At 39.1% G+C, this 16,546-nt stretch overlaps 1 protein-coding gene across 2 annotated transcripts in view; it reads right to left on the minus strand.

Annotated features, from left to right (window-relative positions):
• Positions 1 to 16,546, minus strand: part of rhpn1 (rhophilin, Rho GTPase binding protein 1) — a 91,953-nt gene that overhangs the window by 74,777 nt on the left and 630 nt on the right. For both annotated transcript variants that reach the window (XM_072570018.1, XM_072570016.1), the window contains exon 2: positions 2,694 to 2,809. In XM_072570018.1, coding sequence (XP_072426119.1) covers positions 2,694 to 2,809 — 116 coding nt within the window. The remainder of the gene's footprint in view (positions 1 to 2,693; positions 2,810 to 16,546) is intronic.

Genomic DNA, 16,546 nt, shown 5'->3' on the forward strand with positions numbered 1-16,546 from the left:
TCTGTTTCCACATTGTAGGGATTCTATGAATAAAAAAAATCCTCCTCATAAGTTAACTTAATCCTGTCCCCTCTCAATTTCCTTGGCTCTAAGGAAAATAACATCTCCAACAAGTGAGAAGCTCACCATCATCTTCTGACGTGCAATGCCATTACCAATCACTGAAACCCTTGTCATCAACATCCAGAGGCTACCACTCATCAGAAATGGAACTGGATTAGTCATATACATATTGTGGCTATGACAGCAGGTCTGATGCTTGAATTGCGCAGTGAGTTACTTCTACCTCCCCAATGCTTGTCCACCAATGACAAGGCAGAAGTCAGCAATGTGATGGAATGTTCTACACTTGCCTGAATAAGTGCAGCTCCAACAATACAAGCAGCATGACAGCATCCAGGACAAAGCAAGCCATTTAACTGGTTGCCCATCCATCACCATCAATATTTACTCACTTCATCACTGACACATGGTGACAGCAGTGTGTACTATTCACAAGAGGCATGGCAGTAACTCAAGATGTTTTTGTATAACAGCTTCCAAACCCAAAACCTCTATCATCTTGAAAGATCATAGGCAACAGATACAAAGGTACAACCTTCCAAACTCCCCTCCAATTCGCACACCATGCTGACTTTGAACCTACATTTCTTATAATTTTGTTTTCTCCTCAGAGATCTGTGCATAGCAGCGACTTTCAAGATCAGAAGTCAATGCTGGGAATTGCGTCAGCATGCCAGTTGGTGTGTACGGGTCCTCAGAGCAGTTGCCTGGCTACACTGTTTAGAAACATCATGGTTTGTAACTATAATGGCAGTTGCCTCACTGTTACTTTGTCAAAGTCCTGCAACTCCCTCCCAGGAGCATTGTGGGTGCTCCACTCCTCAAGGAATGTCACAATTCAAAATGGCAGCTGACCATATCACTGCAGCACAACGAAGGATGGGTAATAAATGCTGGCATAATTAACTATATCCAAATCCCATTTACTGACAAAAAGAAAAATGATTAACAAAAGCTCTGTAACATTTCAGTATGAAATCAATAATTATCTTAAAAGAACGTTCTTAGCTACTATGTCAAAAGTCACACGAAACCAGGTTATAGTTCAACAGTTTTATTTGAATTCACAAGCTTTCAGAGCACTGTCCCTTAGCCAGCCTGAAAGCTTGTGATTGCAAATAAACCTGTTGGACCATAACCTGGTATTGAGAGACTTTTGACCTTGTACATCCCAGTCCAACACCAGCACCAGCACCTCCACATCTTAGCAACTATGATTGAGAGAGATAAAAAAAAATCACAGCTGTTTACTCTGGAAAATTACAGAATGTGAGGAAATTTCACCGTGCTTCTCAATGAAAGTTTTATTAGATCCATTACAGATAGGTAAAGAGCTTGATATAAACATATGCCATGCAATCACAGAATTGAGATGTTTAGAGAAATTCTCACCATTTCAATGGATAGACTTGCTGACCAGGAAATAAAATGCTGGTGTACACAATGACTGAATACATTCAAAAGAGAGCTGAATGAATTTGGTGTGTGGCCAGTGTGGCAATACTATAGCTTCAAGACCTGTTTTTTGCCCTGATCTTTTTTTAAAAAAGAAATTATGAGCCACAGGTGACAAGCAGTCAAAGCCAATAGAGTAAACAGCTTGACAGGCTTTACAGCATTTTAAATCTAGATCAGTAGAAGCAACCTAAATGGGTGTGGTCAAGCTCATCATCATATTGGTCATAGAATCCCTACAGTGTGGAAACAGGCCACTTGGCCCAACAAGTCCATACCGACTCTCTGAAGAGCATCTCACCCAGACTAACCGCCCCTACCCTATCAATGTAACTCTGCATTGCCTATGGCTAATCCACCTAATTTACACATCTTTGGACTGTGAGAGGAAACTGGAGCACCCAGATGAAACCCACACAGACATGGGGAGCATGTGCCACCTAGCTTACAGATAACTAGGATTTTTAGTTGTTGCTAGGGTCTTGAAGCTGGATGTGGAAGCTCTTATTTCTTTCTCTGTTACAGTTAAAAGTGGAGGTTCTCTTCCTGCTGCTAGAATTGCATGAGAGACAATCTATGTTATTGAATTTGCTTTTGCCAAGGGTTGATTATGGAATGTTACTAATATTAGAACATTTAATTAGTAGAAGTTAATGTATATATTTTGTTCAGCATTTCAACAGAATTACAGTAAAACCAATTCTTTTTATTTTGTCTGTATTTTTATACTACAGTTAAAATAAAGTGTGTTTTGCTTAAAATGGTAGTTTCACCAATCCAAAGCAACACCTTATAACTATCTTTAAAAATTATGAACAAGTTAGGGTCTAGACTATCTTCTTAATAAATTTTGATGGAGTTTGGTCTGGTCAATAATACCAGCATACATTGACCCTCTATATAACAGCTCTTAATCAGTGCTGTTTTTCTAAGGTGGCTAAAATATTTTGTCTGACCCATTAAAAAAAAAACGCAACCGAAAGTGGCATAGTGGATGAGGACGATAGTGTGTACAAGTTATGCCCTGAAAATAAGAAAGCTTTCTAGGATCAAAGTGTCACATACCGCTTTTATTGTGTCTATGAGAATCAAAAATTAAAACAGTACATTCGGACAATCAGGTTTATAGGCCAAATCCTGCAATCGGTCAATATCAACTGAACTACAATACTTACCGAAACAGATTTTCGGCTCCTGCTCGCATTCGCATCTCCTTGTTAATCTGCTGGTTAATCCGAGCTCGGCGATGCTGTAGTTTGCTCCGCTGAGTCTGTGCAAAGGGATCACAACCCTGTAATTGAACCAAGAAAGTGATTGTTCATAAAAAGGTATAAATATTCTTACAGCACAAACTACTTGGTCTATTGTGCCTTTATACAGCCTTTCAACACAGCCAACAATCAGTTTCACTCCCTACTCTCTGCCCACGATGTGTTTAAAACAACCTTTCAGCCAATGAATTTCGTTAATAACTATTTGTGCATAAAAACTTCATCCACATATTTCCTCTCCCTCATTGAATGCTCAGAATTCTTTTGCCAATTATCTTCAAATGTAATCTATTAACATGCTTACCAGCAAAAATAATTTCTTGCTATAATACTTGAATAATAAAAATAATACTTGAACATAGGAAATAGGAACAGGAGTTACCCATCCAGCTTTCTATTAGTCAAAATCCTTGAAACTTTTCAACAAATCTGATAAGTTGGTTGCACAGTGTTGTTAGTGATCACAGTGAGACACAGGTTCAAAAACCCGGCACAGTAGCCAATGGAACTTAAATTCAAGTAATTGAACAAAAAAAATCCGATACGAGACAAAGAACTGTGGCTGTTGGAGAGCTGAATCTAAAACAGTAATTGCTGGAGAATCTCAGCGGGTCTGTCAGCATCTGTGGCAGCAAAACTGAATTAATGTTGAGTCTGGTGACTCCATCAAATGACAACCTTTATCTATAACTGACTGTTGTAAAAACCCATGTGGTTTACTAATGTCCTTTAGGAAAGGAAATTTATTGTCCTTACTTGGTCTGAACTGTGTGTCATTCCAGACTCCCAACTGGAGGAAGCACTGAATGTAGAAAGAAACAAACTGAAATCCCACAAAGAATACAATGTTCATTATCACAAGTAGCTTGGTAGCACAACTGCTAACCAAAATGGCCAAAGTCCTGAAACACATATCTGCCACACAGGGTATGTGCGTGTGCTGAGGAAACAAAACTCAGCCCTACCCTTTGCAATCTGTCGCAGATACATCTATTATAGTGAAAGATAGGGATGACCAGGATTGTGTGGTGAAAGTGAGTACTGCAGATGCTAGAGATTAGAGTCAAGAGTGTGCTGCTGGAAAAGCACAGCAGGTCAGGCAGCATCCAAGGAGTGGGAAAATCGACGTTTTAAGCAAAAGCCCTTCATCATGGATATCATACAGTATTGTGTGGTACTACCCAGATGCTAAATGAGACAGATTCAGAACAAATTCAGTAACTGAAAACTGAATATCCACTGAGGACCATTAGAAGCAGTAGGATTCTATTCAACCATAGAGTATACCTTGTGTGTCACATATCCTTCACTCCATCATTACCACCAAAACAGGGAATCAACTCTAGTTCAATGCCGAATGCAGGAAAGGAGCCAGAAACAGCACTAGGCATAACCAGGTTATACCGCATTTCTGGGTAAATCACAACATATGCATACCAAACAGCAGAAGCAGCATATGATGGATATACCAAAGTGATGACAAAACCAAAACTTCTCTTCATAAAAAGGTTAAAACTGGGAATAGGAAAAAGTGAGGACTGCAGATACTGGAGATCAGAATCGAAAAGTGTGCTGCTGGAAAAGCACAGCAGCCTCCGAGAAACAGGACAGTTGACATTTCGGGCATAAGTATTCCTGGTGAAGGGCTTATGCCCAAAATGTCAACTCTTCTGCTCCTCAGATGCTGCCTGACCTGCTGTGCATTACCAGTTCCACCCTTTTGGACTTAAAATGGGAATGTTTGCTAATGATTTGCACAATATTCAGTACTAATCATAACTTCTCTGAAAGTATTAGATTCCACACGGTGTGAAAACAGGCTATTTGGCCCAACAAGTCCACGCCGACCCTCTGAAGAGTAACCCACCTGGACCAATTTCCCTCTGACTAATGCACCTAACACAGCGAATTCACCTGACTGCATATCTTTGGATTGTGGAATGAAACCAGAGCACCCGGGGGAAACCCACACAGACACAGGGAGAACGTCTGTGTGGAGTTTGCAGAGTCGCCAGAGGCTAGAATTAAACCTAGATCCCTGGGGCTGTGAAGCAGAGTCTTGATCCACCGTGGAACAAAATTCAGGCTTGGACTGACAAGTGGCAAGTAACAGTTAAAGCACAGAAGCATAGGACAATGACCATCTCAAACATTGATAGAATCTATCCATTTTACTTTTACATTTAATGCATTACCATTACTTAATCCTCCACTATCAACATCTTGAGAATTACTAAGGAGAAACTGAACTGGTCATAAGCAAAAGTGTTTAATACAACCTGTTCTGAAAATACATAACACCTCTATGACAAAGAGGACTTGAACCCAGACCTTCTGATTTAGAGGTAGAGGTACAATCACTATGCCACAAGATTCCCTTTGAACCAGCTATATAATCGCCATGACTACAATACCATTAAATTTATTATAGAATTCTCCCAGTTCAATTGCTTCCACCCAGTTCAATGAGTACTGAGATTCTGGAATAAGAACCACATTCAATCTGTAATCTCAGCTATATCTGGGACGATTGTTGTTGAAAAGTTGCTCAGATTTCTTGTTAGGCAGTTTCTGCATTTCCTCAAATATTTCTCTGCCTGTTCCCAACAAAGTCTTTGGTCAGTCACAAGCCAGGGATTTCCATCAGTTGGAGGGATGCTTTCTCACTTAGGGGCTGTGTCAGAACATCCCTAATGCGTTTCCATTGTCTTCTTGGTGGTCTCTTGCAAGGAACAATTTCCAAGTAGAACAGTGCTTGGAATATCTTGTGTCAGGCATCAAACCGTGCATCTCTCCAAAAAGAGCCAGCTTGAATGTTTGGTGCTTTGATGCTGCACAAATTGGCTTATTTGTGTTGGGAGCCTCCTGTTGGCTAAGGCAGGCACAACCAATTCTATCAAAACCAACTGTTCACCCTCTCCAAAGATTTGATATTAGTACATGCTCAATTGTAATTCTGTCACAACACCTTCAACTAGACTTTTGGCAAAGTGAAAACAGACAGGGGTGGTGGAGGGTTGCTTTTTAGACTGGAGGCCTTGACCAGCAGTATGCCACATGATCGGTGCTGGGTCAGCTTTGACAGTTTATTAATGACTTCAATGTGAACATAGGAGGAATGGTTAGTAAGCTTGCAGATTACACCAATACTGGAGGTGTAGTGGCCAGTGAAGGTTACCTTCAAGTACAATGGGACCTTGTTCAGATGGGACAATTGGGCCAAGGAATGGCAGATGGAGTTTAATTTGGATAAATGTGAAGTGCTGCATTTTGGAAAGGCAGATGTAGTACAGTGATTCAAGGCGGCGGCTTACCATCACCTTGTCAAGTACAATTAGGAATGGGCAACTAACATTTTCCTTACCAACTGCACAGTCATCCCATGAAGGAATAAAAAAGTCCCCTTATCCTTCTCTGCTCCAAGAGTAATGCAAATTTATTGACATAACTGAATTTCATTACTACTGAGGATATATATAAGCTCTGCACGTTCATACATGCTCAATCATAAATCTGTCACATCACCTTCAAAGAGGTTTATGCTCGCAATTTCAATTCCAAAGATGCTACATTCCACTGTTACATAACAGTGGCAACTTAGTTGATTCTGTAAACAAGTGTAGATAAAAATATTTTCAATAGCCTTTGCTCTGACCAGATGTTGTTATTTCACTGTTGTCGCAAGATTTTCCACAGGGTATGAGACCTTAATTACAGCATTAACATCAGAACAACACAATACAGGTATGTATTATATTGTCGTGATCCTGTAGAAAGGGGTGCACTGGGAATCAAGCCCTACTATTCCATGAGTCATCATATTGATCAACTGAATCACCATAGAAATTAATTTTTTAATGTTAATTGCTATTTAGGACAAACAAATGTTATGATATGGCGGTGAACCCCTCTGCTAATTAAATCAAACAACCAGAAAAGCTCACCTCACCTCGTAAACTGTTAAAGTATGAGTGGCAGAGAATTCACAACTTAAAAGGAAAAATATTAAATTTATTCTTTACGTCTAAAAGTGAACATTAAAGAGCTATTTACAACCTTAAGCCTCCTTTCTCTTAAACGTTTGCAATCTATCTCCAACTTTATAACAACACACTGATCCAATAAAAAAACCCTCTTAAAAACTACATCAACAATTTTCAAAACCAGACAGCAGCTGTCATCTGTGTTAGTCTTCTTCTGCTGAAGATCTCCCTGGGTCGTCTTTGGTCTTTTGCTGCAAAGATGTTTAAAGTTTGGGAGAAGATTTGTAGCTCGGGTGCTCGTTGTTGTGGTTCTGTTCGCCGAGCTGGGAATTTGTCTTGCAAACGTTTCGTTCCCTGTCTAGGTGACATCCTCAGTGCTTGGGAGCCTCCTGTGAAGCGCTTCTGTGCTGTTTCCTCCGGCATTTTTAGTGGCCTGTCTCTGCCGTTTCCGGTTGTCAGTTCGAGCTGTCCGCTGTAGTGGCCGGTATATTGGGTCCAGGTCAATGTGTTTGTTGATAGAATCTGTGGATGAGTGCCATGCCTCTAGGAATTTCCTGGCTATTCTCTGTTTGGCTTGTCCTATAATAGTAGTGCTGTCCCAGTCAAATTCATGTTGCTTGTCGTCTGTGTGTGTGGCTACTAAGGATAGCTGGTCGTGTCGTTTCGTGGCTAGTTGGTGTTCGTGTATACGGATCGTTAACTGTCTTCCTGTTTGTCCAATGTAGTGTTTTGTGCAGTCCTTGCAAGCCACACACAGACCAAGTCCTAAACTATGAAAGCAACCACCCCAACACACACAAACGAAGTTGCATCAGGACACTATTCAAAATGGCCACAGCACACCAGAACTACAAAAAGAGGAAGAGGAACACCTATACAAAGTTTTCGCCAAAAACGGATACCCTCGCAATTTCGTCAACAGATGCCTAAGGGAGAAACAACGGAACGAGGACATGCCGCAACCCAAAGGACTAGCCACACTACCATACATCAGGAGCATTTCTGAACTGACAGCCAGACTACTGCGACCACTAGGACTCATAACAGCACACAAACAGATAGCCACTCTCAGACAACAATTCACCAGAACAAAGGACCCGATACCCAACATGAGCAAAACTAATGTAGTGTACAAAATTCCATGCAAGGACTGCACAAAACACTACATCGGACAAACAGGAAGACAGTTTACGATCCGTATACATGAACACCAACTAGCCACGAAACGACACGACCAGCTATCCTTATTAGCCACACACACAGACGACAAGCAACATGAATTCGACTGGGACAACACTACCATTATAGGGCAAGCCAAACAGAGAACAACCAGGGAATTCCTAGAGGCATGGCACTCATCCACAGATTCTATCAACAAACACATCGACCTGGACCCAATATACCGGCCACTACAGCGGACAACTCGAACTGACAACCGGAAGCGGCAGAGACAGGCCACTATAAATGCCGGAGGAAACAGCACAGAAGCGCTTCACAGGAGGCTCCCAAGCACTGAGGATGTCACCTAGACAGGGGACGAAACGTTTGCAAGTCAAATTCCCAGCTCGGCGAACAGAACCACAGCAAAGATGTTTCATATGAAAAAGGTACCTTTGATAGACAGTGTTTTGAATAGCAGTCTCGCTCTCTCTCTCTGGATAGCAGTTTGTCGCTCTCTTTGGCTATCAAAATGTCTGCTTCTTTGAAACCCCAAACATCAGACCGGCTCATTGGTTTGATGTTGTCAATACAGTAAAACTCAAATTCGATTGGGTTTTAGTATCCTGGAGCATAATTTAAACTGGTTGGTTAAATTTGAACTGTTGTGAAAACATCGCAATCAAAAGTCAGGTATTTGTTTCACAGCCAAATGCAACATATTTTCAATTTTCTAGTACACTAGGTATCTGCATTCACTTTCTCAAAAGATAGAGTGCACACCTTCAACTTCAAAGCTTACACCAAGTTTCATCAATAAACAAGCAAAAAAAAAAGAGACGCATCCTTTAATAGGTTGCAAAATGGGTTAAATGACTACCGTAATACAAGTTTAAGCCCATTTAAACCCTATGCACGCATGCACACAGAGTACAGATTAGCTAGCTCTTTAGAAAACACAGGTATAAAAGGACCAAATTCTACAGGTCAAGAATCCAAACAACAAGGGTGAATGAGGTGACTTTCTCATAGTTTTTTTTATTCTTGGTGTTATCACTGTTGTTGACCTCAGTGATAGAAGTTCCTCAATTTGGTAGTTGATCAGTTGGACCTAGATCTTTGTTTGAGATATAAATTCTAACAAGAAGAAATTTTGAGTGCTTTTTTGCACCCACAGTGAGAAAGGCAAAGATCTCCCTTTGCTTCTAGATTTTCTGAAGGTCTGTGTTCAGTGTTCAATTCATTTTCTCAGTTCTGTGACAAACTGCAACATAAGCATCGAAAAGCTTTTTGCCAGGCAGCTTTTCAACCCAAAAGCACCTGGTGCCAGCCTGTCTCACAAATTTAGCTTCTTCAAAAGCTACATGATTTTGTGCCACCAATAAGTTAACACCACTCAGTTTCACTTTAGGCCTTCGCATTGCAAATTAAATCACCAAGCAAAGTCTCTTCAAGTGTCAAAACTTTAATTTGTACCAAAGCATATACGCAGTCATTACAATATTCATAGGAAGGAATGGAAATTTTGTGAACAATCAGCAAAAGCACAGTTCCTCAATGTAGCTCCAGCAGAAATCCCAAAAGGAAATACCTATTAACTCCCATTCAACAAACAAAGCAAGAGATGATGGTTTCGTGAGACTTTCAAAGGTAGTGCTTGGCAGAGGAAAGCAAGGTGTTATAGAATGCATCTTTAATTTTCCAACTTCAGCTGAGTTGCATCGGGAGGTTAAAGATCGGGCTCTCACAGTAAGATTAGTTATTCAGCCTAACAAGCTGGCTAAAGGCTGCAAAGCCACTGAACTTCTCAATTCATATCTATGAAATCTCTGAACATTCTTCCACTCTGATCTCTTCAATTAATTCACCTTCTACTACAAATAAATATTTTGAAAGCCAAATGTTTAACAGTCAACAACCACATCTATAAAACGCAGAAAGTCACCATAATTCAATGACTACAGTACCTAGTATGGGTGTTCAGGAACACTCACTCCTTGCTTTCTGTCTCCAATTTTCCCATTTGTTTTGTGTTCTTTCATTGGATTTTACTTGGTGCACAAATTCTAAGATGACCATCATGAAGGAATACAGTAAAAACCAACAATACTATTTATAAAGTTATAAACTATATATATTTCATCCAATATAAGTAATGCAGCTAAATAACTTTCAATGACAACTAGGGACAGACAATAAATACTGGTCTAGCTAGAGATGCCCATATCCCATGAATAAATAAAAATAGAACTAACTTCAACATTTCACACTAAAATCCTTCAAAGCTACTTTGATTACTATCTAAATCACTGATCAATTCTTGCAAATTGGCTGGTAACATCCTCAAATGAATCAGCCTTGGATTCATCGAGGTAGTAATTTTGACATCATTCCACAAGTAATTGTTCTTAAACATATTCAACATATCACAGTTCACAAATTATTTTTAGGATCCAAGCTTATTTCAGGCATTTATTAGCCACTGACACAATCTTCCTAGTGAAGTGGTTGCCATATTTTCACCTCTTGCAAATTTTACTCATCTTTGAGCCAGCTTATTGTTCACATCTTTCAGATATTGCTTTTGTAGTGTTTATTGACAAATATTCAAGAACAACATATGTGAACTACTAGGAATAACTGATACGTCAGTGTTAGACAATTTCCTATCACTGACTACATTTTCAATGATCTTTAACTTGAGCAACAGAGAACAAATATTTTTTCTCTTTGCCCTTCTGATCACAAATTCCACATTTCTTTGATTTATTTCTTACAATCCCCTTCGTCTATCCAGCCTTTCCCATGAACATGGATGAAAAAATGCATTTCTGAAATTTCTCTTTGAGGAGAGTTCTTTGCTTGAATTTACCAACCAATTTTATGCCCTCTTCCATACACGATTGATCTGCACCTTCTTCTGGCCATGATGTGGAGGAACCAGTGCTGAACTGGGGTGGACAAAGTTAAAAATCACACAACACCAAGTTAAAGTCCAACAGGTTTATTTGGAAGCCCTACTCCTTCATCAGGTGGTTGCAAGTAAAAGATTATGAGGCCATCTTGTGTCTTAACCAGGATCTTGGATTCGTATCACACTGTAGGTGACCCAACTACACTATACATGCGCATGTACACACACACTCTTACATAATCATACACTTGCGCAGACCCTAGTTCATACATATGCTCTCATACAGACACAGACTCACCTCACACCATCTCACAGGCTTATAATCCACCTCATCCACACTTTACCAAGCTTTCACACAAACAAACAAACACACACTCACTCACATCACTTACACACACACACACCCCCATGGGGTGAATTTGTATTTGCTCAATTATATTTGCAGATACATTGTGTATTTGGCTAGAAAGATGCACAATCTGCAGGCAGTCAATATATGTAATAATTTATATTCCACTTTGGAAATAGAACCAATCTGACTCAAGATTGGGATACAGACAGGCTCTGATTTAATGCATTGTCTGAGTTGAGATGTCACCTTTTGTTATAAACCTTAAGTTAAGTTAAGTTATCTCGAGAAGGTGACTTCAAGAAAAGTGCTGGGATTTACATACTAATGATCCGAAACTTGCAACCCATTCTAAAAGACTGAACAATCTAGGTTTGTTCAATATTTCATTTCAGTTTTATGACACTAATCTTTTGTTATAAATTCTGTGTCTTATTATCTTATACCACACAACCACCTGAAGGAGCAGTGCTCCGAAAGCCAGTGCTTCCAAGCAAGCCTGTTGGACTATAACCTCGTGTAGTGATTTTAAACTTCTTCTGGCCAGTTGTCAGGAAGAATAATATTTTCAACAATGTGTTTGCCCATTAGCGTTCACTAGTGTTTCATCCACATCTCTAAATACACATTTATTTCATTTTTATATGGAGAAAAGAAAGTGAAATTTGATGATTTTATCAAGTTCAGTTTGGAGACATAGCGTAATTTTCCTTTTCTTATAAAATCACCATCAGACAATGGCTTTGAACTCTGAAATCTGCTTTTCTTTGGTTCTGATGGCCTAGAGTCAGATAACTCCACAGATAGGTAACATGACTATTTTGAAAATAGTCGAGAGTGTGGTGCTGGAAAAGCACAATGGGTCAAGCAGCATCCGAGAAACAAGAGAATCGATGTTTCGAGCATAAGCCCTTCGTCAGGAATCCAGTATCTTCAGTCCTCACTTTCTACTATTTTGGAAATACACTTCAATCCTTTGTACACTTTTTTTTTCCTCTCCAATTAACTTGCTCTTGTTTTTCAACAGAATCATGACATCATGTGGGACAGATTAGTTTTGTCAATTGGCTGGTAGTCTGCTGCTAGAATTAGCAGGAATAAAATCTAATGGCTTTGGGCCGAAGGGCCTGTTTCCACATTGTAAGTAATCTAATCTAATAAGAAGAAGAAAAGAAAAAAATCTAATGGCTCACTCAGGAGCCTTCAAATCCGTGAACCACAGTAATTACCTATAAAAAATTAATAATCATAAAACACTGATTAGAAGAATAACATTCAACTGTTCTGCAATTAATTTCAGTCATGAATGATCTTCTAGCTCAATACCATTTTCCTGCATGAGTCCCATATTCCTTGATGCCTTTAATATCTGGAAATCTATTGATTAGTCCTAAAAATGTCTTAATATCTCAAAAACTCAAGTTTCCTTTTGAACAAGGTACATAAGAAAGTAAGTTTGCTTGAAGCTAAAAGTCAAATGATCAACTTTTGCACAAGTGTACACAATAGCAAAAGTTTTCCTAACCTCAAAATACACTCTTGTTCCAAAATTGTTTGCTAACTTAAATGACAGCCAAACTTTTTTTTTTAGAAAGAATACATTATACAAATTCTCAAAAAAAATCATAATATTCAATAGGCCTAAGTATTCAGTGAAACTTTACAAGATACAATTCTACTAACAAATAGATGGCTATATTCTAGTACCCATCACTTGGAGGTGCCGGTGTTGGACTGGGGTGGACAAAGATAAAAATCACAACACCAGGTTATAGTCCAACAGGTTTATTTAGAAGCACTAGCTTTCGGAGCACCGCTCCATCAGGTAGTTGTGGAGGTTAAGATCATGCTCACAGAATTTATAGCCAAAGGAGTCCAGTGTCATTGAGAGGTGATACAGTAAACGATCTTAGATTCAAACTTTCATCTTTTATAATGAGATATGCTGGCTTCTGTTCTTTGATATATAAATCCCAGGACTTCCTTTAAATTACATTCTCAAGATAACTCAGCTTTTTAAAACAACAGGTGTGAAGTCTGTCTGTGCCCCAATGCTATGTCAGACTGACAAACCATCAGTATAGTTTTTCAGAGCTTTACATGGATTCATGTAGTTTTTGAGCAAAATGAAAAGTAATTCTGCAAAAACAAATTCACCCCATAAGCTTGTGTGTGTGTGTGTGTGTGTGTGTGTGCACATGTAGCAACGACAGATTAAGTGTGCATGTGGGTGTGAGTGCATGAGGTAGAGTGGGTGTGTAGGTTTGGTTAAGTGTGTCCATGTCCATGTGCATGTGTATTCTGCAGTGGGATCACCTGCAGCGTCCCAGGTCCCAGTTGAGGCCATTCCCATGGGTACTGAACTTTGCTATCAGCTTCTGCTCAGCTGCTCTGCAGTACTGCTTGTCCCGAAGTCCACTTTGGAAGATGGTCACCCCAAGTTCTAAGGCCGAATGTCCCGGACCACTGAAGTGTTCCACGACTGGGAGGGAACACTCCTGCCTGGTGATTGCTGTGCGGTGTCCATTCATCTGTTGTCGTAGGGTCTGCTTGGTATCACCAATGTACCATGCCTCAAAAGCTGAGCTCCTTGAGAATGTAATGTAAAAGTAGCTCTGGGATTTACATGTCAAAGAACAGAAACCAGCATATCCAACTTTAAAAGATGGAAGTTTTGATCTAAGATTGTTTACTGTATCACATCTCCATGATACTGAGCTCCTTTGGCCATAAATTCTGTGAGCCACAACCAGCTGAAGGAACAGCACACCGAACACTAGTATTTGCAAATAAACCTGTTGAATTTTAACCTGGTGTTGTGTGATTTTTTTTAAGCTTTATCCTGGTACCAGTTCTCATCAGTAGAACTATGCAACTATGCATCAGAGCTCAACAAATTGTTGTCTACATGAATTTATTTTTTCCTCAGTTACCAAAATTATACAATCCCATTTCTTCATTTCTCCCCACTCTTATGATCCCAACTGATCTTATTATGGGAAAAGTCAGATTGAAATTGGGCTTGAAAGATCATATCTTGGGTTTGTTTTGGGCTTTAAATAAGATAATTTCTCACTGAAAGATCAGCAAGAAATATTGGAGATTATATCAATAAAACAGAAGTTTATAATGTGAAAGAAATGAAGATAAAATTGAATAAAATCAAACCATTTACAAATAATGCAAGTTGAAAGATTTCAAAACATGACATAACATCATCCCATTCTGCCTAAAGACACTTTTCTGCAATACACACAGCATAGAGAATCTGTACCACCTCAAGTTTAATTTAGTTGTAACTTCAATTATCAGACTGGAGAATCTAATGGCCTCTTTCTGGAGCCTTCAAACAGTTGGGTTCAAACTTTCACAGTCTTAAATAATACTTCAGGATCATACTCAAACAATTCTGTTCTGGAACTATTAATAAATGCCTTATTCTGAGGCAGTTTTTGTGAAACAAATCTGAACTATCTTCTATCTTTCTCAACAGCGAATCTTTCCCTCCAAGCATAAACCAAACAAGTCCAGAACTTTCAATCAGAAAGCCTAATGTACAGTTTTGTGAACTTTGCTTGCCTGTAAACTCTCCCATTATAAACAAAAATCTATTAGATTTCAGCTCTCTGTCTACAAATGTTTGACAAAAGAAAACACCATGGCTATCTAGAAGTTTTCATTAAACCCATTCAGATACACAGAAAAACTCACATGCTACTTGTTCAAAACTTCAAACTCAAAAATTTAAATATATATAAGCCTTACATCTCACTGCAATCTGCAGTCTTTTAAAGTTTTCTGTAATGTAGTTGCCTTCTCCTGGAAAATTGAGATGTAGATATTGAGTTTATCCTGATGAGATAAATGTCATTCTTATTTTAAATTAAACTAGGATTAGGAGGTATGTAGCTGCCAGAATAGATGACTGGAATTTATTCCTCTTGTCATAAGTTTGGTGATAAAATACAACAGAAGACCAAAAGATACAGAGGCATAAGGTCATCTGGCCCATCAAGTTTGCTCTGCCATATGATCACAGTTGCTAGGTTTCTCAATCCTATTCTCCTGCCTTCTCCCGGTCACCCTTGATTCTCTTACTAATCAAGAACCTACGTCTGTCTTAAATACACTCACTCAATGAGTTGGACTCTACTGCCTTCTGTGGCAACAAATTCCTCAGATTCCTCTGACTGAAGAAATGCCTTCTCATTTAAGTTCTCAAGGGTTATCCCTTCACCCTGGAGGTCTCATCCTCTGGTCCTAGATTCTCCTATTAGTGGAAACATCTTCTCTATATCCACTCTACCCAGGTTTTTAGCATTCTGTAAGTTTCAATCAGATTCCCCCTCATCTTTCTAAGCATTGAGTACAAACCCAAAGATCTCAACCACTCCTCACAAGTCAAGCCCTTCATCTCCTGGATCATTCTTATAAACTTCCTCTGGATCTCTAAATAAAGCAACACTTGGGAGTTTAATTGATTAAACTTTTCCTACATGCAGAGTATAATTTTCCCCTGTATTTCTGCTCAATCTTTAACAATTAGCCTGTCGTTTCTTCTGTATATATGTAGCTTTCTTTCTTCAACACAGCAAGTATAGAATGCAAGTCAATCCTATACAATAATGGCCAGAGCATCATAAGTGAACGTTCCTTCGTTCCACCAGGTAGGTAGGCAGGGAACTCAATGAGAGAAAAAAAGGTAACAAAACAATATTAGATAAATGGGGAGCCAGTCAGCTCAGTTGGCCAAGAACATGGTACAGAATCACATGAACAGCTCAAAGTTCTAGCTGAGGTGGTTCTCAGGGCCTACCTCCTTGCCTTATTCCTTAGTTATATCATGACATCAGCCACGATTAGCAACCCTTGACAGACTACAGCAGAGAGCAAAATCAGAAAAACACCCTATACGAATCATCCAAGCAGCTGCCAAGCTACCCTGATTTTTGGATCCTCCTTGCCTCTGGGGTTATATGGAAGAGGCCAATAATGTGGGGCAGCAATGTGCACCATTTCAACACTATAATTAAATTCCTTAATATAGATTTACTTTAAAAAATTGTGATCGTTCTAATCATCTACAGTTCAGGCACGCAAACAATAAAAGGAGTCCAAACTACAACTGTACATATATTCAGCATGTTATTGAACCAAATAAAGAATGAGTAACATTGAAAATATGACACTACAACAAAATATCAGGACTTCAAATATATCAAGTTCCCTATATACATTGTGTTCTACGTTTTCCTTCTCACTACACTAATTACTGCATATATATTCTTACGGTATGACTGCAGTATATAGTAAGTTTCATTTCTCCTTCATTGAAAATGTATACTATAGCTAT

This window comes from Chiloscyllium punctatum, chromosome 5 (genome assembly GCF_047496795.1).
Source record: "Chiloscyllium punctatum isolate Juve2018m chromosome 5, sChiPun1.3, whole genome shotgun sequence".
NCBI lineage: Eukaryota > Metazoa > Chordata > Chondrichthyes > Orectolobiformes > Hemiscylliidae > Chiloscyllium > Chiloscyllium punctatum.